This window comes from Triturus cristatus, chromosome 2_1 (assembly GCF_964204655.1).
Source record: "Triturus cristatus chromosome 2_1, aTriCri1.1, whole genome shotgun sequence".
NCBI classification, from domain to species: Eukaryota; Metazoa; Chordata; class Amphibia; order Caudata; family Salamandridae; genus Triturus; species Triturus cristatus.
In genome coordinates this window covers 1,051,184,559-1,051,208,559 of record NC_140581.1, presented here as the reverse complement: position 1 = coordinate 1,051,208,559, position 24,001 = coordinate 1,051,184,559, and the positions used below count along the sequence as shown (strand labels likewise).

Genomic DNA, 24,001 nt, shown 5'->3' with positions numbered 1-24,001 from the left:
GAAACAGAAGTATGTTTAGGAATGCCCAGCAGTAGCCTGGCTGCGGCGTTCTGTAGTGTTTGTAACTTATGTAGAAAACGTTTTTGGATGTTAATAAAATGTGCATTGCCATAATCTATTTTGGATTAAATTAGAGTCGCGATTTCCCTCTTGTGTCCTGTGGAACTCCGACCCTCAGTCTAAGTCCACTCTCTCCCCGCAGCTCCGCTGTGCCATCTCTTGCCTCTAGACCCCGACCTCCTCCTTGGGAGGTTCGAGGCTGCTGCCCGCTCCTGCACCTGCTGCCCGCTCCAACTGGGACCAGACTGTCTGCAACCACCGTAACCTTTCTCAGACGTTTTTTTTCTTAATTTTCCCCTGTTGTGCCACAGTTATTGTGCCCATCTGTGTCTTGCTCTAATTCCACCACTGTTTTTATTTTCTTGTGCCTTCCTGTTCCTTTCGCCTTTCGCCGCTGCTGCCCCTGAGGTCCCTCCCCCCTGAATTCCCCCACGGGATTCCTCCGTGCCCGCCTCCCAGCCTCTCCTCCCTCCCACCTCCCCTACTTAATGGCGGCCGCTGTGCGGCTGTGCAGCGGACATGCGCAGTGGGCATGCCAGCACGGCATGACGTGCCAATGGCAAGCCTGTCTGCGCCCGTCCGTGACCAGATCGCAGCCAGCACCAGGAACCCTGGACCTCCCACTACCCATTGCTACAACACCCCCACCCTCATAGCACTCAACCTTGGAAGACTTAGAGAATGCCATCAGGCCTCGCCGAACCCGACCCACGCCCAGTTCTCCTGCCTCCACTGCCACCAGACCCTCACCACCACCCCGGCCTCCAACACCGCAGATGCCAGCACCGGCGACACTCTAAAATGCATCCTCCTCAACGTATGCTCCGTACGCAAACACGCTATGAAAATCTGGAACCTACTCGACTCTCTCTCGCCCGAAATCGCCTTCTTTACAGAGACCTGGACCAATGCATCCTCCGCCCCGACATCAGCACCGCCATCCCAGATGGATACAACATCCAGAGGAAACACCGCACCAACCACTCAGGAGTGGGCCTCGCCATCGCCCACAAGAGCACCCTCCGCCTCACCACCTCCAGCACAACCTTCCCCTCTGCCGAACACCTGCACTTCCAGATCCAGACCACCTCCAAAACCACACTCCGAGGAACCCCCGTCTACAGACCCCCCCGGCCCCCGAACATTCTTCGCCACCACCATCAACGACTTCATCACACCCCACGCCATCGCCTCAACAAACTACATCCTCATTGGAGACCTGAACTTCCACTTCGACAACCCCAGCGACCCCAACTCCACTATCCTTCGTGACAACCTCGCCAGCATCGGACTTAAACAACTTGTCAACACACCGACCCACAGAGCAGGACACACCCTCGACCCCATCTTCGCGACAGGAGACAGTGTCCAATTCAGCCACACAACACAGCCGCCATGGACCAACCACCACTGCGTACACTTCGCCATCAACAAACCTGAGGCACCCAAACCGACCCCATGCCCACCACGAAGGAACTGGAGCAAGGTTACCAACGAACAACTTAACTCCACTCTCACCTGAGACAACCACACCTGGGCACCCGATGCAAACGACGCAGCCAAGGAACTCCACACCTGGATCTCCAACTGCGCAGACAAGCTCGCCCCCTAAGCAAGCCTGACAGACAACGCCCCAGGAAGCCGCCTGGTTCACCACCACTCTCCAAGAAGCCAGACGCACCTGCAGGCGGCTGGAGAAGAACTGGAGAAACACCAAGACAACCGAAAACTACATCACCTACAAAAACGCCATGACGAACTACCACAACCAGATCAGAGCCACCAAGAGGAACTTCAGCCACAACAAAATCCTGGCCAACTACACCAACTCCAAGGAACTTTTCAGTGTCATTCAAGAAGTCACCAACCCACGCAGCGAAGCCACAGACATCACCCCATCTCAAGACCTCTGCGACAAGCTTGGAACCTATTTCCACCTCAAGATCAAAAACCTCTACGACAACTTCATCGACCATCCACCTGGTGCCACAGAAGGCCTCCTGCCCCCAGAAACACTAGCCAGCCCACCATCTCCAACTGGACACCAATCATGGCTGAAGATACTACCTCGACCATGAAAAGCATCCCCTCGGGGGCCCCCATCGACCCCTGCCCCCCTCACATCTACCACAGATCTGCAGCCGCCATCACACCTGAACTACAAAGCACCATCAAAACCACCATCAAAACAGGCACCTTCCCAGATGACTGGAAGCGCGCAGAAGTCAGACCCCTGCTCTTGAAGCTCACAGCTGACCCCACCGACCTCAAGAACTATCGGCCCATCTAATTCCTTCCCTTCACAGCCAAAGTTGCCGAGAAAACAGTCAACAGGAAACTGACACGATTCATTGAAGAGAACGCAGTCCTCGACCCGTCCCATTCCGGATTCCAAGCAACCACAGCACAGAGACTGCCCTATTCGCCGCCACAGATGACATCCGCACCCTCCTGGACCAAGGCCACTCTGCAGCCCTCATCCTACTCGACCTATCAGCAGCCTTCAACACAGTCTCTCACCACACACTAGTTGCCAGACTACACGACGCACACAAAGAACAGCCCTGGACTGGATCCGATCATTCCTCACCAGAAGAAGCCAAAGCATCAGACTCCCACCCTTCCTCTCCGACCCCACGAAAATCATCTGCGGAGTCCCACAGGGTTCGTCACTGAGCCCCACCCTCTTCAACATCTACATGGCCCCCTTGCATCCATCGTCTGATAACACTGCCTCAACATCGTATCCTACGCCGCAGACACCCAGCTCATCCTCTCCCTCACCAATGACCAAAGAAAGGAATGCAAGACGTCTGGATGACCAACAGCTGCCTGAATCTCAATGCCAAGTAGATAGAAGTCCTCGTCCTCAGTACCAACCCTTCTGCATGGGACAGCACCTGGTGGCTGACTGCCCTCGGAAGCCTACGTACTCCCTCAGACCACACCAAGAACCTCGGCATTGTACTCGACTCATCACTCACCATGAACCGACAGGTCAACACCGTCACCTCCAGCTGCTTCAACACCCTCCGCATACTCCGCAAGACCTTCAAGTGGATCCTCCCTGAGTCAAGGAAGACAGTCACACACGCACTCATCACCAGCAGACTGGACTATGGAAACGCACTCTACATCGGCATCAACAAGTCCCTACTCCGCAAACTCCAGACAATACAGAACAACGCCACCAGACTCGTCCCTCGACATGAACACATCAGCCAACACCTACAAAGTCTCCACTGACTCCCCGTGGAGAAAAGAGTCACTTTCAAAATACTCACTCATGCCTACACAATAACGGACCCAAATACCTCAACGAAAGAATCAACTTCCACGTACCCAAGAGAAACCTTCGATCTTCCAACCTAGCACTGGCCAAAACCTCGCACATCCACAGAGCCAGAGCAGGCGAAAGATCCTTCTCTCACATTACAGCCAAGACCTGGAACGAGCTACCGGCAGACATCAGACGCGCCCCCTCCCTGAACACCTTCAGGAAGACCCTCAAGACCTGGCTCTTTGGCTTTCTGCAGACCCCCCTCAGCGCCCTGATTGATTGATTGATTGGAGAGCCTGATTTGATCTGCATCAGTATTCTTGGCGTCTGATCGACCGTCAGAGGTCCAAAGTGAGATAGAACACTGATATTGTGCGTGCCTTTCGGAGATTTAGAATCTAAGTCAGCCGTTTGGATCAAGTTTAGGAAGGAATTATAGACAGACTTAACTTTATCCTGAAATTGAAGTGCTAGTTTATTACAGAATTTTTGATTGATGTTTGGGTTTTTAGGATCAGGAAGTTTTGATAGTTGTTTAACTGTTGCAAAAAGTTCCTTGGACGAGTTGATTGCTACTTCAATTTTTGTGGCAAAATAGTTCTTTCTCACAATTAAAATACATTTTTTGTAGGTCTGCAGATTAGTTAAATATATTTCTTTGTCTGCTGGTTTAAGCTGAGATCTCCATTTACGTTCTGATCTCCTAAATTCCTGCTTTTTTCACATGAGATCGTCGTTGAACCAGGGTTCCGAAGGATTGGTCTTATGACTAAGCAATTGTTTTGCTGGAGCTAACTGAGTCAGCGACAGGTCCAGCCAATGAGGGTAGTTACGAACGTCTCTGTCCAAATCAGAGGACACCATAAGAGTTGATTGGATAAGGGAGGCGTTGAGCTGATCAGCATAAATAGCGCTCCATGGGCGCCGAGTAGTACACCCTATTTATGGGTTCATTTTTTCTGCCTCAGGTAGTCCATTTATCGTGAACAGAATAGATTTGTGGTCTGATCAGGTCAGAGGGAGTGAGGATACCCAGTGGAGCTGTTGATTATCCGTGAAAATGCCATCCAAAAGAGGACCAGCTTTTTTTAGGACCCGTCAACGATTTGTGTTGGAAATACGCCCGCCATATGATCCAGTAGATTTATTGTGCCTGGATCAGGCAAATTCTCCATTTGGAAATTAAAGTCGCCTCAAATAGTGAATTCTGCAGCATCCACTTTTTGTTCTATGAGACTACCAATGGATAGAGTGAAAGCTGATCTAGAGCCTGGTGGTCTATATATAAGAAGTCCACTAAAGGAATAGCGACTGCTGAATTCAATTTTAAAATGTATTGATTCCCAGAGTGGTATATTAGGAAGAACTTTAAAAATAGTTTTAAAATGATCTAACTGCAAGGCCGCCGCCCTTTTTTTGTGGGCAATCATTTCTGAATATCCTGAAGCCTATTGGTAGTGCTGATTTTAGGTCTGGGTCTGATGTTAAGTCTGCCCAAGTTTCAGTGATAAAGGCCAGGTGAATATTCTGGTGTTCCATAAAGACCAGATATATTGTTACTTTTCAAACATGAACATGTTATCTCTAGTACCCTCCCATACATGATGTTAAGGTGTATATTTTATCATCAGGGTTGACAAGAATTATGCTATCTGTATTCATTCAAACTTGTTGCAGTTCACTTTTTTAAACATTGTGCTGAAAAAAACATTTTGGCAAGCACACTTGCACCCCTGACATAGGATTTCTACCAAAAACTACAACTACCCAAAAAACTAGACCTTGAGGACCATGATGGAATTTATGTGGAAATGCCATGTTGTTTCCTGATTACTACACTTTAAACACTGTTGGACTTGAATTTAATATATAACTCTGTAAATGCTATAAAATCTAAGAGGGACGCTCTTAAAGAGGTGGACAATCTCTGGGAGGCAAAGCCATCGAGAGATATGGAAACCCGGATGAGACGAGGACCTTACAGAAACAATGGAACTGGCACCTCCTTCTTCAAGATCATATGGACAAGCTGTTTGGGTGAGGATGAAGGGCTCATTGGATTTGGAGGGGAGGGTGCAGATCCACAAACTTCTTGGTTCCACTGAAAGAAGATGACTCATGCCATTTTTGGGATGTGTAAGGTCATGCTTCGAAGTGTGACTTTCAAGCCGCCACACAAAAGAAGACTGACTAAGAGGAAAATTCACAACCAGGACTGAGGGAAATCAACACACAGGCAATTCTCAACTCAGATGGATAGACTACACTCAGGCATGACCATACATGACGGTTCATGATAGTAAAAGGCTACATTTGCTGGTTTTAATTTTATGGGGTGGGAAAGTGCTGGGAAGATGACACAGGTGGAGGACAGAATTGAGCAAAAAGTTTAATAATCACACTGAATCCCATATCTCAATAACACCAAATTGTTTAAAACAACTTGTCCTAATGTCAAAGGTTTAAACTCTCCAGCCAAGAGATTAGCAGTTATTATTCTGTTTAAACACAGTGGCACTGTCATATGCTTACTGCAAGAGACCCACCTGATCAAACACGACTTGCCTAAACGAATTGCCTAAAATTAAATTGAATTTCTTTTCCATCCAGTTCTTTGCCTCATCTAACATAAAGAAGGCTGGTGTGGCTAGATTATGTAGCCTTACGTTTTACGGAGTGGTGAAGTCAGTGGTCCCCGCAAAGTCAAGAAGGATGTTGGGATTGATAATACAGGATGGGACAAAACTCTCCACTAAAATGAACCTATGTGATCAAAACATTACCCAGGATGCTTTCCTAGAAAACGCAATATCCAGAGCCTTGGAATATATAATAGGTGAGCTGAATAGTGGGGGACTTGAACCTGGTCTTGGATGACACCAACGGTAGTGGCGCAGCGAACCCTCACTTTAAGGCCATGCTGGGTGACAATTAGAGAGACTCTTACTCTGACAAAATTGACTATACTTTTTATTCAGCAGAGCACAAGATCTATGCTCTTTTTACTACTTCCTCACTACCTCTAGGCTGATAATACAAAGTTGTCCATAGACCTCAGTGCTCTTTCGTACCATGAACCAATGACTATCAACGTACTCACACCACAATACACACCCATGTGCCTAATATGGAGGCTCAACATGAACCTCCTGCATTACCCAGTAGTGCGCACAGAAATGGGGAAGGAAATAACAAGGTTTAAATGACACACAAGATGTCTCTTCTTCCACTCTTTAGGACACTCCCAAAGCTTATCTCAGGGGCATGTTAATGGCAGCAGAGTCCCTACTAATATGGATGAAAGTCAAAACCAGATCTTTGATAGAATCTCAACAAGTGAACTTAGAATGACAAGGGGTGAGAACAGAAACATGTGACCAATGGTTGGGAACACACGAAAGGCAACGCAACAAATTCATTCTAAAACAAGTCTATAAAAAGCGGTGTCTGCTATTTACAACAAAAGACAAGTAAGGTTTCATCAAAGGTACCATTTTTAGAAGACTAAATTATCAAATGAATGATTTATTCAATTCCACTTTTTCTCTGAGAACTGATCTATAGATTGCAAATGCTGTTCTGGTTCTGGTTCAATGCACTCCTGCTTTGACAACTGAATCTGGCTGAAAAAAACAGGTATGGCTGACCAAGTTCTACAAAAATGAAGCTGAGGTAGTTGAGCCAGGTAATTTTTTATAACAGGCAAAAACTGAGACTGTACTTGATAATCAGACAGATGCCTCAATTTTCCAGCTTGAGACAAATAGAGAGCTACAATATAATCCTAGTTCAGCTCTTCGTGTGAAATACACGAAGTGCTACTATGATGTAATGAAAGGATATGTCTAGAGAACATTATTTATACAGTTAGAGAATTAGCATATCCCCAGACATCAGATCCATATGTTGCAATAACTACACGTTTAGCTTGTCAGGTTTTGAAAAGTACCCCCAATTAAAAACAGGAATGAACCTAGCTAATTAGATGCACCTTGATTTTAAATACTCTAGACTGATTTAGGGCCCACAACCATGATATGTGATATGGTAAAATTGGTACGTAAATCCAGACTGTTGGAACTGGCACTTACTGGCTGTCTGAGGTGATTCCCTAGCCAGGCAGAACCTACCCCTCCTGTCAGGGGTGGGTGATTACTCTTACTGTATAACCTGAGCTCACCCTTGGGTAGCTTTGCACTGAGCAGTCAGGTTTATCAAAGAGGCAATGTGCAAAGCATTGGCACAGCACTCACTCATAATAATTATACTGAGTGACACAAAAGAGACTTCACACACAATGAATGTAAATAACACATACAATAATCAAAACAACATGAACACCCTGTATTTCTGGAAATAAATCACATTTGGAAATATTACTAGCAGTACTAGGCCCAACCATGTTAAAATGATATCAGTAGTATGAACATGTGGGAGACATCCTACTTTACCACCAGCACCCTTTTGCAGTGCAAAACGCTGTCAAACCTACACCCACCCTGGTCCCAACAATATCAGAAATATGTACATACAAAGAATTATCACACTTTAAAGCAGCACCATGGGCCAGAGGCTGCAGGGGTAAACCAATATCAAATGTTGTGTTCTTCTGACAAGAAATCGACATGTAAAGCAACACCGCTGGTCAGTGTCGTTACTCACAGGTGGTCTGCAGACGGTCACTCCCACACAGGCACTCACTCAGCACCGATACGCGGTGCAACAGATATCAGGCAGGTCTGTATACAATGTGCACGCCCACATACACACACAACACCATAATGTGGTGCAACTGATATCCAGTCGGTCAATTGAGTGCACACTGCAGACCCAGTGGGCCAAGTCTCCCTCCACCCTCCGAACCCACCCTGACTACCCTATGCCCACAGATTGGAGATAACCAGCCCTCCTCCCGGATACTAGGCTACCCGTGGTCAAAGCCACACTTAGTCAGAGTTCCAGGAAAGAAGGTGGGGGTAGGTAGCAGGACTAATTAGAAGGCAGTCATCAAATGGGGGTTTGGCCACCACTTGGGAAGTTCACCCACATGATGCAGAGGAGAAGTGGGCTGAGGACAATAGTCAGTCACTCAAAAGGATTCCAAAAGGGACCTTCTGACACCAGCCTAGTTCTGCGAAGCATGAGGTGGGGTCGGGGGGTGTGTCACATAGTCTCTTGACTCACTTCTGATAATTCTCAGAAGGTTCCTTCAAGCCTGCCAGTCACTCTCAATACCCAGGCCCGATTCGGGCAATAATAACTGGCAGCACAATGTCATCGGTCCCAGGTGAGGAGAGGGCAGTTGGTCCTCCGCACTTAGGGCTCAAACCGAAAAATCTATGAATGAGGAATGTAGCAAGGGTGCCTCTCAGAAGAAGAAAGAAGCACCCCATCAGGGACACGTCGATCAAAGTTGCACCCAGGCAATCCAGGCACAACGTCTGCTGTGCTGTTAAATGAGCCGCACCAGACAATTCCAGTCTCACACAGTGAAGAGCTGCAAGCCTAATACCTCCCTGGAAATTAGGCACAATGTCTGGTGCGCGTTGCTCCGAATCGCACCAGACAGTTCCAGTCAGACACATTGAAGTGTTGCAAATTCCGTATTCCCTAGAAATGAGGCACAACGTCCAGTGTGCATTGACAAGGGTCGCACCAGACAATACTGGTAATACACATTTGAGATTTGCGAATTCTATACTTTCCAGGAGATTAGGTACAACGCCTGGTGTGGAATGATACTGGTCACACCAGGCAATTCTGGTCACACTCATATGCGAAGGTTCAGCAGTGCCACATGAGATAGAATGAGGCAATACTATGGGTATGCCCTCACCTCCGAGGGTCACAACCTGTAAATTGGACATCACACGCAATGAGCATGCAGTCTGCGTTTTGCACAAACTGCACAAAAAAATGCAGCACGATCGACGAAGCGGGCCACTTGGGATCCCGCAATCGGTGAATCCGGTCACCACCAACAAGACACTACTTCGTGTTGAAGATCCCACGATGCAGGGGCCTAACTTCTTTGATGCGGGCAATGTTTTAGGGTTCCACACAAGGCAATCCGGTCTCCAGGTACAATTCTTAGTTTCACTTCAGTTGGGATCCAGCAGACGTTGGGGGCACTTAAGAGGGCACCACTCTCCAGGTCTCACAAGTGGATGGTGTGGCTCCCTTGCAGGAGATCTTTGATGTCCCTGAGACCTCCACAAGAGAACAAGGGGCAAGCCAACAAGCCCTTGGAGAGCACAATTTCAGGGTGCCAAACAGCAGTAGATATTCAGCCTACGCCATCCACTAATTCAGGAAGGGTACACAGTCCCTTTCAATTAAAGTAATCCTCCTTGTGCACAACAGATTCCTCTGGTAGTGTGCACCACGCAGTTCCAGGCTCTCTGGTCCCATGTCCCCACAAGTATATCTCTGCCCTACTGAAGAATGGCACAAGTAGTTATACTGTAGAGTGCCTTTGAAGATAGGGGTGGTTCAGAGGGTTTCCCTTTGAATGACAGATGCCTCCCCTAAATTTTATGCATGTCTGCCATGAGGCAGTGAAATGCACATCTTAATTGTTAATGGGGCCAAGCTCTGGCTCCAGAGACCAAATGTCAAAACCTCTCCCTCCAATCTATCCGGCTTGGCCTTCAAATGGCAAAGGTCTGTCCTTCCATAAAGTCACTCATGTAGCATCCTCCGTCGATCAGGTCCTCGCTCCTATCGCTCCTGCCGTGTCTCTGCTAAGTTGCAGGGGCCTCATCACATTTCCCCATTGCAGGGCCCCCTTATCCCTCCTATGACCATGGCGGTCCCCAGCTGGCAAGGCCTCAGTTTGGCCGGTGCCTCCAGCCACGCCAGTCACAGACGCTGCTACATGGCCGCACTCACTCCAATGAGAGCACTCAGGCTACAGAGTTAGCACTGCCCCGACCGTCGCTCACCTCTGCAGGGCATCTCGCAACATTTCGTCAGGCTTGCAGGTTGCATGCACCTCCTTTGTTCACGGTCGTACAAGCCCATACACAACTTCAGGCCAAGTTGTAAAACCTTTGCCAGGCACCCGGCCATTTGATTACTGCAGCAGGGTAGCTAGAGTCCGCTAGAGCATTGTCGTCCTCAGCCGGAGCTCCAAATCGCGCGCATCTCTATGCACCGCTGATCCAAGCTCGGGCCTCGTTGGCAGAGTGCGTCCACTTACTCACAGCGATGTCGCCCCAGAAATGTTTTCTGCTGCCGTGGCTATGGCTCCCTCAGTAGTAAGACAGTGCAGAAGGGGAATTTAGGGCTCTCGAGCTGGCCTCATCGTATCAGGATGGTGCTGGATGCAGGTCGGCCGAGCGGAGCTCTGAGCAATACTGCCTACTCGATCGGTGTCAGGCCACTCCACTCCACATCGATGCGAGTCACTTTTGTTTATGGAACTTCGGATGTATGATCTTCGTTAGCTACCTATTACCACATATAAATTATGACAGGAGTAAGCTAGGTTTTGCTAAATGGAGTGCATGAAAGAAATTATGCATGGGAACAGTAGCCCTGATTTCATGTGCACCTAAAATTGATAATTTGCACTCAGTTTGTGTTCAAGACATGTTTTAGACAAAGTGCCACAGTTACTATTAAAGTTTTTGCACACATTAAAACATTCATTGTTATGGCTGAGCATTCTAAGTAATAAAATTGCATGTTTTGGCAGAAATGGATAGAGAGATATTCTCACAATAGACCAAGTTTCAGTGTCATGCCAAATACTCTCTTTCAAAGACTAAATGGAAAAACTCCTCAGGAAATTCGGATTTATAGGTTGTGGAATTATTATCATTGTGTAAGTGAAAAAACACAAAATTATAGTTCCATGGCTGTTCACCAAATGTTTCTCAATGGACCCCCTAGAACCCACACAAACTGACCACTATCCTTAAATTTACAAATCTAGAAATTTCGCCATATTTTTTAATTTTGTGTCTACAAATCCCAATATGGAAAGAACTATTACTGCACTCTGAATTCTGTGAGTCCTGGGCCTGGAATGCCTAATGAGATGCCCTGGGTGATTTATTCCCCGTTTTTTGATTCAATCAACACTGCAACCTTCTAACATATTCACCTCACTGCTGAATTAATGCGGACCGCTGCCAAAGGGGCTGTAATCCAGAGTTCACCACGTCATAGGTTGCTCCCTCCCCCGTCCTGAGGAAGACCCGCCTGCAGAGGAATTAAACTACCCTCCATGCGCCAGGGTCGAAACGTCGACGCTCTCCCCCAGAGGGCCTGTGCCCAACTTCACCTTTACCCTGCCTCTTCACAGATGAATAAACTCTGTGCACTACCAGGAAACAGCAAACACTCATAAATCCATGAGAGACAGGCCCAATTGTAAGACTGGTGTTATTGTAAACCACGACCAGTTTACTAAGGACATTACTAAGTAAAATTGATTGTTTAAATCTATTCTTTTGAATTCCCTCCCTATAAATCTGTACAAATTCACGAGCACTCTTCATCTTCACATTCCCCTTGGAGCAACCCTTTCTTCTGTTATAAGCATTATTTACAGTGATCCGTTATAATAACTGTGGAATTAAACAGTCACTATTGGAGCTACATTTTGTGCTTGTGTGTCATTTTAAGGATATATATTTAATTGTATTGACAATGATTTGGAGTACATTTAGGATGCAATTTGATTCCTATGTCTACCATGCATACAAATTTTGACTTAATGAATAGCGATCAGAAGTAAAATCAACTAGAAACAGTCTAGGACCATTGTTTTCTATACCGAACATTACCCAGGTCCATGGACTATTATGGGTCACCCCATTATTTCATACTAGTAAATTAATCATCATCAAGCTTTATTTTGCCACAAAGACCGTAATAGCACAATAAAAATACAGAGTTAAAAACCATCAAATCACAATAGAAGCATGCAAATATCAAGTGTCATCCACATTTAAAAGAAAAGTAAGAGTACTTATAGGAATATTTAAAAATCTCAGCGAAGTACAAAATTTAATAATAGCTTTCTGGGCTCACGTATAAAAGTCCTTACAAACTAATAACCCTGAGCTAACATGCATATCTCCTTCTCAGTTTCAGTGCTTGGGTAATACAATTTAAGACCGAGCAGCATATAGTTTAGGATTCCAAGCGCTGGAGAAAACACAAACCCTCCTGGTGATTATTAAAAAATCTTACTCTTAAAATTGGGCACAGAAACCGTAACCTGAGAGAAGAATATAGTATGCAAAAGAGCATAAAGTGCTTTGTAGATTGATGGGATTTCCCAACACACGGACAGTAAGATAATGATGGAAACCAGGTACCTGGCAATGGGAAAGCCATCAAAAGTAAATCGTGTTCCTGCATAACCTAGTCAGGTAGAACCTTAGCTCGGGTTCATTTACCCAGGTTAAATAGTGCTCCATACCTTTATATGTAGAGAGTGGCCCATGTGATTGAACTGTGACTAGGTTTAGTACCTTCATGAGCCTAGCTTCCTCACTATATGCAATATATTTTTCTTTTATTATATTCTTTGCATTAAGGGGTATTTGATCTGGTTCTACAAAAAAGTCACTCAGTCCTAGGTCAGGAAAAGTATTCTTAATGTACTTGATCCATTGTATTGCAATCATATTATTCTGCATGAGGCAATCTTTTATTATATTACGGGTGAAGCCCAGTCCCTTTGTGTTCCAAATTTTGCAACAGAATTGAATGGGGGCCATGCCTACCTTATCTTCCAAAAACCCCATGCCCAGCTCCTTATGGGTAATACAAATTGGGGAGGTCTTTGGAGTCCCAAATAATCTATTTAAAAATGTTTTTTCTGCACCTTGTAGAGCATTAGGAATAGAATAACCCCATACCACAGCCCCGTATGTGCCTGTGCAAAGAGCTTTACTGTTATAAAGCACAATCATTTCTAGGAGGGGTTTTTGTCCTAACTTCTTTGCAAAACTGAAAATGTGTTCGGAAGCTGCCTCTATCCCCTGTCTGCCCTGAATTAATAACCTTTCCCAGTTCATGTTCTCATTAAACATCAGACCTCGATAACTAAAAGCTTTTTTTTTTTTGAACCTCAGTCCCCGCTATAAAAGGTTTTTTGACCAAGTATTCTTTGGGCCACAGGTCATAACATAAAATTTCTTTACCTTCAGCTTCAGATCTTGCATAAAATGATTAAGACTATGTAAAAGTATTTGCGCCCCATTTGCAAACAAAACTGCGTTGTCAGCGTACAATAGTACAGGGACTAAGCGGGTACCAATTTTGGGGACGTCACAGGTGCAAGAAATTAAAAAGGTCTCCAAGGTATTTATATAGGCTAAAAATAAAAAGGGGTCAAAATACAGCCCTGTCTGACTCCACGCTTGACTTGAATAGAGGACGTATAGACTTCTTGTTGCGTATAACGGACCCTCATATGGGTATCTTGATGTAAAGTTTTTAAAACATGAACTAATGCAGGGTCAATCCTTGCATGATCCAAGATTCCCCATAAAATGTCCCTGTCCACCAAGTCAAAGACCTAGGAGAGATCCATGAAGGCCATATGTATGGCCCCTCTCCTGACCTTAGCATATTTACCTAAAATCAAAGTTAGGTTCAGAGCTTGTTCGGTGGTCCCCAAGCTCGAGTTTCTATCACCTTTCATAAAAATGGGAACAGTGATAGATTCCCTCCAGGTCTCTATAGCTCCTTTTTTAACAACTGTTCTAAAAAACGTTTCTTAGCAACAGGGGCCAGATGTCAAGGTTATGTTTATAAAACTCTGCTGGGACCCCATTCGGACCTGGTGCCTTCCCAGTTGCAGAAGTCAAAATTGCTTTGCGACCTTCACCTATCAAAATGGTCTCACTACATTTTAGAAGTTCTGAGAGTGAAACAGAGGGTTCAGTTGCAGCTAAGAGATTGCTGTCCTCATTCTTTGGGCTCAAAATACACAAGAAATGCTTCACCCATTCTCTCTAATATGTGACATTTAACACCCGCAGGTGACCCTAAGAAAGGAAAGGGCAGTTTACAATCTAGCAAATTCATGTTTTGTGCCCCATGGCTGGAAGCAGGTGCACAAAATAGTTCTTTTGTGCATCCTAAATGGTGACCAGCCAGCTCTTGGAAACAGTCAGAACAAAAGCTTTCAGAAAAAAGTGAAAGGCATCAATTTTCCGTAAGACTGGTTCACATTTCGACAACCTACAATAAATTGCAAAATTAAATATAATTGAGAAGGGGGCGTGGCTTGGACGCCGAACAAGATGGCCGCCTGAGACCGGAGCTCTCCCGCGCCGCGGCGGACTTTTCATCTCTTCGCCGCTATCCGCGACCATTTCGGCGGATTTCTTGTGGCTCCTGTAAGCGGATGACTTCGTGCTGAAGATGTGACTGCCAGACTTTGTTTTCCTGCAGTTTTTCGTCCATTTCTGCCTCTCGATGTAAGTCCCTCAGCGCGACCGCCATTTTGTAATATGTGCGATGTGTGCGCGACGCTGAGGTGACTGCAGATATGCTTTTCCTGTTCTTCCTCCAGACACTGGACTTTATTCTTAGCAACTAAGTGTTTTGCGCCCTACCAGTGCGCTATGTTTGCAAATTACTCCTCATGTCGACGCTGCCTCCTGAGTGACCTCTGCCTTCATGCTCCCCTCGCAGGCTACCACATGCGCTGTGCTCTTCCTTGATAACTTACTTCAATCTCAAGGCGTAAGACTCATACCATCCTTATTGCGTCTTCGTGCTGGTTTTTTGTTGCAATTTTGTTCACCAAGTCTTAGCGCGCATGGCTTTCGCGCCCACTGGTGATCTCCTTGTTATTACTGGAAACACTCTTTAACTCCTGTTTACATTACCTCTGGGTCCGGAGTTTCTTCATGATTTTTGCTGGTGTCCTTCACTGCTCCTGCTGACCGCTGGGTTTTTCAGACTGGACATATTGACATTCTTTGCTTCTTGAGTGCAGGTCGTTGTGTTGGATTGCCCCTTTGCCTCCCTGTCACTGGCACGTTCAGGCTTCTATGGGCAAGCTACGCAACCCAAAGTTTGTCTTTGTGCCCTCGAAGACTCCACCTTCCTCTGCCTCTTCCTCAACGGCAGGTCATTCTTCTCATCCTCCTCCCACAGATCAAATGGCGACAATATCCTCCACCGTTCTTCTCCATCACAACCTACCTCCAGCAAATCTTCTCCTTCTGCCTCCTTACCTAAGCGCTTGAAGCAGGACTCCTCTCCTCCTCCATCTGAGTCATCTCCATCCCCTATATCTATGGAGTTGATACTTGAGGAGATTCGCGCTTTGCGCCCGTTCGTGGAGGAGACTAATACTAAGATGCAGCTTTTTGAGGCTAAATGGTCGACTATGGAAGCTCGTGTTTCTTCTGTGGAGCAGCAGGTTACAGAGATTCAGTCAAACTCTCAACGCATCTCCTCTCTGGAAAAGTCTCTTCTCGCCCTTCAACAGCACACTGAAGATTTGGAAAACAGGAATAGGAGGAACAACCTACGCGTTTATGGCCTGCCGGAATCCTTGGAAGGAGATGATCCTGTTACGTTTTTCTCCTCTTTCCTTCTGAAACTCCTGGACCTTCCCGCTACTACCTCTCTCAGTATCCAACGAGCCCATAGACTTGGTCCTCGCTCCTCCTCCTCAACCAAACCGCGAGGGGTCATCATCCTCTTCCTCAAGTTTACTGATCTCCTTCTGGTCCTCTCTACAGCTCGAGCGAAGCGCCAAGTGTCCTGGTTGGGTCAGAGAGTTTTTCTCTCTCAAGATGTCTCTAATGTCACTGCTGCCAGAAGAAAGGAATTCTTGTCTCTTCGTGCTCCTCTGCGCTCTATTGGAGCCAGATATGGTCTCTTTCACCCCTGTACCTTCAAAGTAACCCATCAAAACAACACCTGGACTTTCCAAGATCCAGCTGAACTCAAGAACTTTATTCACATTCAGACCAATGCTGGCATGGATACATCCAATCCTACTACTGGTTGATTATTTATCTGTTTTGTTTCTCTCCTTGCAGGTTTTTGCTGAAATGTTCTCTCCTTGGTTTGATTCTTCTCCTGCTTGATGTGACTATATAGTGGTTGTTGTCTGGGTTTCTGTTTTACATATAATGTCTGCTTTTGTGCTGTTTATCTTAACATGACTTTTGTATAACACGTTTCTTTTTCCCACCCTTAGATTATTCGATAAACCCTTTTGTATTCCTCTCCGTCTCATACGATTCGTCTTCCTCATATCCCGTCCTGGTGCGGTGTGTTGCTCTCCGGCTTAGGAGGCCGTTCTTGTCGAATCCTCCCATACCCCATCGTCATCTTGTCATCTCCCTTTCCCCTTCAGGTATGTTTTCCTCAGTCATCCGTTTTGGATATGTACTGTCTCTTCTTCTACTTCTTTTTTCTTCCCTCTTCCCCTCCTTCCTTTTTCTTTTTTCTTCTCTTACTGTATCTCCTGACTTTCTTTTGTCTTGCTCTTTTCTCTCATTCATTTGTGGTTGTCCTTTATGGCGTTCTTGGTTTTATGCCTTTTCTGTGTTCCTTGCACATTTTATTGTTTTTTAATTCAAAGTTATTTCATGGAATGTGAAAGGTTTCGTTAGCCCTATTAAACGACAGAGAGTGCTTTCCCATCTAGCCTCTTATACTCCTGATTTAGTTCTTTTACAGGAAACTCATCTTTCTGAGGCGGAGTCTCTTAAACTAAAGAGAGGCTGGGTGGGAACGGTTTTATTCTCTCCTACATCTAATAAAAAGAATGGTGTGGCCATTTTGTGTCACAAGAAACTCAAATGTAAAGTTCTTTCTCAAGAGAATGATACTGATGGCCGTTGGGTCTTAGTTAAGCTGTTAATCAATTCTGTATCCTTGACTGTTTTTAATGTTTATGGTCCCACTCATCCCGATTGTAATTTTTGGCCTCTAATAACTTCTAAATGTTTTCAATACAGTGACTCCCTGTTCATTTTGGGGGGGGATTGTAATCAAATTGTTGATCCGTTTCTTGATCGCAAATCCTCTGCCCGCTTTACCCCCCACAAATCACATACGCAATTCCTTGACACTATTTCTAAATCTCACCTTCTTGACTCATGGAGACTGTCCCATCCTGACTCTCTGGACTATTCCTTCTTTTCACCTCCTCATGCCTCTTTCTCTCGGATTGACTACATCTTCCTTTCTCAGTCTCTTTCTCAAAATCTTCTATCCTCGTCTATAGAGCCGATAGTTATCTCAGACCATGCTCCCATTGTCACAGTTCTTGATCTTCTCCCTCCTCATCCCAAATCTTCTCGTTGGCGTTTCAATAACTCTCTTCTCCTGGACCCCCTCTTTTCCTCTTCTTTTCTTTCTTTTGCTACGGAATTTTTTCTACTTAATTCTGATCCCTCTTTAGCCCCTCATGTTATTTGGGACTCTTTTAAAGCTACCGCTCGCGGTTTTGTGATTGATTTTGTCTCAAAGAAAAAGAAGTGTTACCTTAAGAAACAGAAAGACCTTCTCTCCCATATTAAATCCCTGGAGCATAAATTCTACACTTCTTCTACTAAAACGGTTTTACCAGACCTTATACGCGCCAAACTTGATTTTAACAAAACCACTACTGATAATGCTTCTTCAATATTACTTCGGAGCAGTGCCCGCTACTACGGAGGTCGCAACAAATCAGGTAAACTCTTGGCCAACTACCTTAAGTCTCGCAAGGAGCGTAACTCGATTGATTCGATTTATTCCACCGATAATCTTCTCTTGCATAAGGAGCAGGATATACTCACCCAATTTCAAGGTTTCTACCAATCTCTTTATACTCCTGAATCCCCCCCTCGGCTTCTCTTATTCAATCCTACTTAGATAAAATTCCTGCCCCCTCCACTTCTCATCTTAACTTCCCTGCTCTTGAACTTGATCTCTCTATTATCGAGCTGGATGGCGCCTTAACGTCTCTAACTAAAGGTAAATCTCCGGGTCCGGATGGTTTCTCTGTGGAATTTTATCTGCATTTTTCAGATCTTCTGCTTCCTAAACTTCTCTCCCTCTTCCAATCCTTCTTTACCTCTGGCACAGCTGCCGGTACTTTTCACGAGGCTACGATCTGCCTTATACCTAAAGAGGGTCGCGACCCCCAATTCTGTAAAAATTACCGCCCAATATCCCTTGTTAATGTAGACTATAAATTATTTGCTAAACTTCTTGCCCTGCGCTTGGACCCTCTCCTCCCGCATCTCATAGGTAAGGAACAGTGTGGTTTTGTAAAGGGCAGGCTTACCTCGGATAATTCCCGCCTTTTCCTCAATGTTCTAAATAAAGTACCTTCTCTCAACATCTCTTTAGCCGCCATCTCGGTTGATGCTGAGAAAGCTTTTGATAGAGTAGATTGGTCCTTTCTGTTTGCCTCCTTGCGCTGGCACGGTTTTGGCCCTAATTTTATTTCTCTTGTTTCTTTACTTTATTCTGCCCCTAAGGCGTCTGTTTTAGTTAATGGTCAACTATCCCCCTACTTTCCCTTACAGCGCGGCGTCCGTCAGGGTTGCCCTTTGTCCCCTCTACTTTTTGTTCTAGCCTTAGAGCCATTCCTTACGTCTATTAGAAATAACATTCCTATTTTTGGCTTCCCTTATGACAAGACTCATTTGAAACTCTCTGCGTATGCAGATGACATTCTTTTGTTTATTTCTGACCCTGACCAATCCATTCCGGCCTTACTGCTTGAGTTTAACTCCTTTTCCCAAGTTTCTGGTTACAAGATTAACTCTGATAAAACTGAGATCCTTCCTCTCACCAAATTTTGTCTCCCTCATCAGTTTTCGACCACTGGCTTTGCATGGAATTCCTCTAAAATTAAGTACCTTGGTATTTGGTTCTCTAGCTCCATCTCTTCATCTATTCGGTTGAACATGTCTGCTGTATTATCCCGTATTGAGAAGTTGTTCTCTTCTTGGAATCCTCTCTTTCTCTCATGGTGGGGTCGGCTGGATTTGATCAAAATGATGATATCTCCTATTCTTATATACATCTTTTCCATGCTCCCCATTCATATCCCTGATATCTATTTCAAACGCATCGATTCCTGTCTCTCTAAGTTTCTATGGAATCATAAAAAATCGAGAGTTGCTCTAGTTGCTCTTCGTAAACCGAAATCCAATGGCGGAGTCAATTTTCCGGATTTCCGTCTCTATCATAAATCTTTTTCTCTCCGTCAGGCTTCTAATTGGCTTGTTCTCGCACCCTCTCCTCTTGCTCCTCTTTGGCTCTCTATTGAACGCTCACTCCTCTCTCCTTTCTCTCTATCTGAAATTGTACACTTCTCTGCTAAGAACTTAACCACTCCTCTACCCCTGTTCAAGCACACTTCCTCTCTTTTACATGCTCTGGTCCGTCCTGATTCGGTTTCTCGTGAATCCTTTTTGACCTCCCCTATCTGGTACAATTCGCTTATTCTCCTCAATAATCGTCCTATTTGTTGGACTGTGTGGAGATCAAAGGGTCTGATGTGGGTCAACCAACTTTTCGATGGTCTTCTTCCATGTTCTTTTCCTCGATTCCGACTTATGTTTCAATGCCCCCAGTCTTTTTTCCGCAGATTCACTGTCCTCATGGCCATCATACTTGATGTTTATTATTCACTTCCCTTGTCATCCTCTCCCGTATCTCATTCCTCACTTCTTCAGATCTTGTCTACTCTCCCTAAAGCCTCTCTTATTTATAAATTCTTCTCCTCCCCCAATCCGACCCGCCCGAAATCTAAATTGGAACTTGCTTGGGAGCTGGATCTGGGCTGTGATTGGCCTATAGCTGTTTGGGACAAAGTTTGGGCCAGGTCTTTAAAAATTTCCCGTTCCGCTTCACTAACTCAATCTATGTTCTTTCTATATCACAGACTCTATCTCTTTCCTGTTTCTATTTCTCGCTTTTCTCCTGATAAGGACTCTACCTGTTGGACCTGTTCTGCCCCTAATGCTGATCTTTTTCATCTACTTTTTCTGTGCCCTTCCGTTCTCGAACTTTGGGATCAGGTGTGGTCTTATGTCTCTCGTCTATTTTCTATCTCTATTCCATACTCTATCCCTCTTCTTTTTTTAGGTAGTATTTCTGACATTCTCGATATTTCTTCTCACTCCTCTGGTCTATTAGATCTTATGTTGGCTCTGGCTTTTCAACACATTTCTTCTAACTGGAAGGATCTCTCTAAGCTCTCTATACAATGTTGGTGGAATTCTCTCTGTCATTATCATAGGCTCGATGTCCGTTTTGCCGCTGCCTCCACTCCTACCCTCAATAGAGATTTATTCTGGTTGCCTCTCACAACATATCTTGACCGCATGGCTCTGAAATCTATCTCTCCTTTATCCTCTGAGAATTTTAAACCCCCATAAGTGACTCGTTCTCTGTCCTTCTTCTTCTTCTTCTCCTTTTACCCTTCTTGTATCTTTTACATTTGCATTTGTCTTTCCTGCCTTTCAACTATTCCCTACCCTTGGCTTTCTTGCTGTTTCTATTCTACCTAGTCTTTGTCTGATCTCGTTATCTATTCTTCTCCTAACGCCTCATATTTACCTTTTTCTCTCTCCTTTCCCTTCCTTCCCTTCTCCTCCTTTTTTCTCCTCTTTCCCCCTTTTCTTCCTGGTTGCCTTTAAAATTTTTTACAAAAGCTTTTTAATCTTCCTTCAGGTTTCTTATGTTAACACATGATGATCCTCTGTTTTTTCTCTTTTTGATTCTATATGGACAATGTTCTTTATATGATCTGTATTTTGTTGTTCACTATACTTTTTTTCAATAAAGCATTTCAAACTTTAAAAAAAATATAATTGAGAAAGTGCACATAAATCAAATCTATGCAGCAGTGCAATAAATACTTTAAAAAATATATCTATATTTTTAGATATGTATATAAAATGTATTTTAAATAATATAACAATATATATCATATAAGAAGATATAATTACAGTATTACACCTTCAATGTTGGCTCCGACATTAAGTACTAATAAATTGACTCACTGTCTATGTTTATGTTTTCAGTCATACAGTATTCTGAAGTATGCCACACAAAAGACAAGAACAACACATGCGTTTACACAAATGCTTACCATTTCCCAGTCTGGTTCAGCCGCATCTATTCCCTTGTATTCAAAGTAACTGGCAAATCCTTCATTCAACCAGAGGTCATCCCACCAGTCCATAGTCACAATATTCCCAAACCACTGAAGGCAAAAGGAAAACAAATAAGCATTTGTTGCCCAAAAAAGAACCCAACATTATTCACAGAAAGTCAGATTGGTGCTTAGACCAGTCTTGTCGCAGCATTATCAGTGAACACACACATAAGCCCAAATAGCACAATTTCAGATTTGTTCAAAAGTGCCTCCTTTTTCAATGTTCCAAAACTGCAATAATCCCCTCGGGCATCAGTCCGTACCAGCCACCTCGAAGTTTCGAAAGTTCTGTGGCTCAAAAACAGAACCACCAGCAATTTGTAATGTTAGCTGCATTGGAAATTGAAGCTGTCCCATAAAATTACATTTTCCTACAGGACCATATTTTATAAAGGGAACTCCACAGACATTGCAGCCGCAATCTCTATTCATTGTCCACTCCAGAGTGGGCTTTGGCCATGCTAAATCGTTTGATTCCTTCAGTTCTTTACCAACATATCTGCTCCTCAATGCGGTCTCACCCCATCAGAGTAGTGTGTGATACACTGAAAGCAATGCAGCAGTTTAGAAACTCCAACAAACGAAAGAGATTGTTGCGAAAGATACCAGTGACTATTGCTTATATTCCATTATAGAAAACGTAGTAGACGTCTATGATTAACTTTGGTCTCTACAGGTTACCTGTAGTCCCTCCACTCACAGAATTCAGGAAAGTGAACCTGAAAATATTACTGTCACCATCCATTGATTGTGTCCCTAATTCCCAAACTTTCAAATTCCGGCCAGAAAAGGTCTTGATCAAGTTTCCAAAATGCTCTTAGCGGCTGTGGTGGATCTTTGGCCATAGTCAAAGGTATACATTTCTTAACATGTATGTTAGACCTGTCAGCCCTTTGGGTGATCCCTCCTCATCATTATTTATTTTGTCCCACTTTTGCCTCAAACCCTGTTTGAATTTTTCCTTTTTGGGAACCACCAGACTTTTTCGTGTTGCTACAGATTCAGGGAGCCATTTTAGCTACCCCTGAAACTTCTGTCTGAGGGCCTGGAGCACAAAATGGTGGCCACCTGTGACATCACCAGCATCCACTGGAACCTACCAGCACCTTCCAGAACATTCCAGGAGATTCCAGAACTCTGTGACAGTTGGAGGCGGTTTAGAATGTTGGGAGGATAAGAGAGGCAGTTGGCAGTTGGAGCTGGCAGTTGGCACCTGACTGGTGAAGAGAGAGGAGCACAACAGTGAAGGAGGAAGGAGTGAAGCAGCAGGGGTGGAAACTTGTGCCTGGAGTGGGGTCCATAAACCCACCCTTGATACTTGTCCCTACTGATGGATCCCAGCCTATAGCCCTGTGTGGGAAGAAGACAAAGGAAACTTATCCTAAGGACCTGGACAGCAGGAACAGGCCTTAGAACCTAGAAAACAGCAAGATTCTGACCTGAGAACTGGTTTCCCTGGAGTCCGGCGTCGAGTAGCCTGAAGACCTGGAGCCCGAGGTGGAGAAGCGGCGCTGACTGAAGTAGCAGACGTCGTACCCGGAGCCGCCTGAGGTCGTGAGAGGGCGCCGACGGAGGTCGTGAGGAGTACCAGAGGTCGAGGAGGGAGTGAACCGAGGTCGAGCGAGCGGCGTCATCGGAGGAGTGAAGTCCGCCCTCCGGAGTCGTCGGAGACCGAGGTAGAGGAGCACCGGAGGTCGGGAGTGAGGATCGCACTCCGGAGTCGCCCGGAACCTGTGTGGAGGAGCACCGGAGGTCGGGGGTGAGGATCGCACCCCGGAGTCGCCGGAAGTCGACATCGAGGCCAGGCCGGCCGACGTCATCGGAGCCGAGAGCGCCATCGGACCGGAGCCGCCCGAAGTCGACATCGTGAAGAGACTGCCCGACGCCGTCGAATCGGAGGTCGAGATCGAACCGAGGCCACCGACATCGGACCGGAACCGCCTACCGGCGTCGTCAAGGAACTGACATTGTGCCGAGGCCGCCGAGACCGAACCGGAACCGCCTCACGTCGTCGACACGACTCCAGCGGCGTCGGAACATCAGAAAAAGGGCAGTAAGTGGAGTAGAGGGCGCCTAAGGCCCTGTGGAGACCTGAGAGACTGCTCTAAGGGGCTAGGGAGGTGCTGAAACCCACCTGACTGTGCCTGGGGTGAACTGGGACTAACCTAGAGAGGTTGTGTGGAGAGAGAAAGCCAGGGCACTGGTATACCCCCCTTGGATCTACCTCAGATTAGGCCTCAGCCTTGTCCCAGCCAGGGAGTAGCCCCCCTCAAGCCTTCCACAACCCTACAAGCTGTGCCTGGGCCATATCAGCCCTTAAGAATTGAAGTGTCATCTGATTATATGAGGGTTGCTGTATACTTTTAATTATTTATTGGGGATACTGTATTTATTGAGTTTTTACCTATTTATTGCTGCACTATATTCATAGGTCCACAGGACTTGATGGTGTACAATATTTATTGGTACAGTATTTATTGCCTCAAAGTATTTAATTGTCT

The 24,001-nt window shown here is 45.4% G+C and overlaps 1 protein-coding gene across 1 annotated transcript in view; it reads right to left on the bottom strand.

Moving 5' to 3' along the window:
* ENPEP (glutamyl aminopeptidase) overlaps nucleotides 1-24,001 on the bottom strand; it is a 299,623-nt gene that overhangs the window by 126,420 nt on the left and 149,202 nt on the right. Inside the window, exon 6 of the mRNA XM_085635692.1 lies at nucleotides 21,435-21,548. Within this exon, the coding sequence (XP_085491818.1) occupies nucleotides 21,435-21,548 (114 nt within the window). The remainder of the gene's footprint in view (nucleotides 1-21,434; nucleotides 21,549-24,001) is intronic.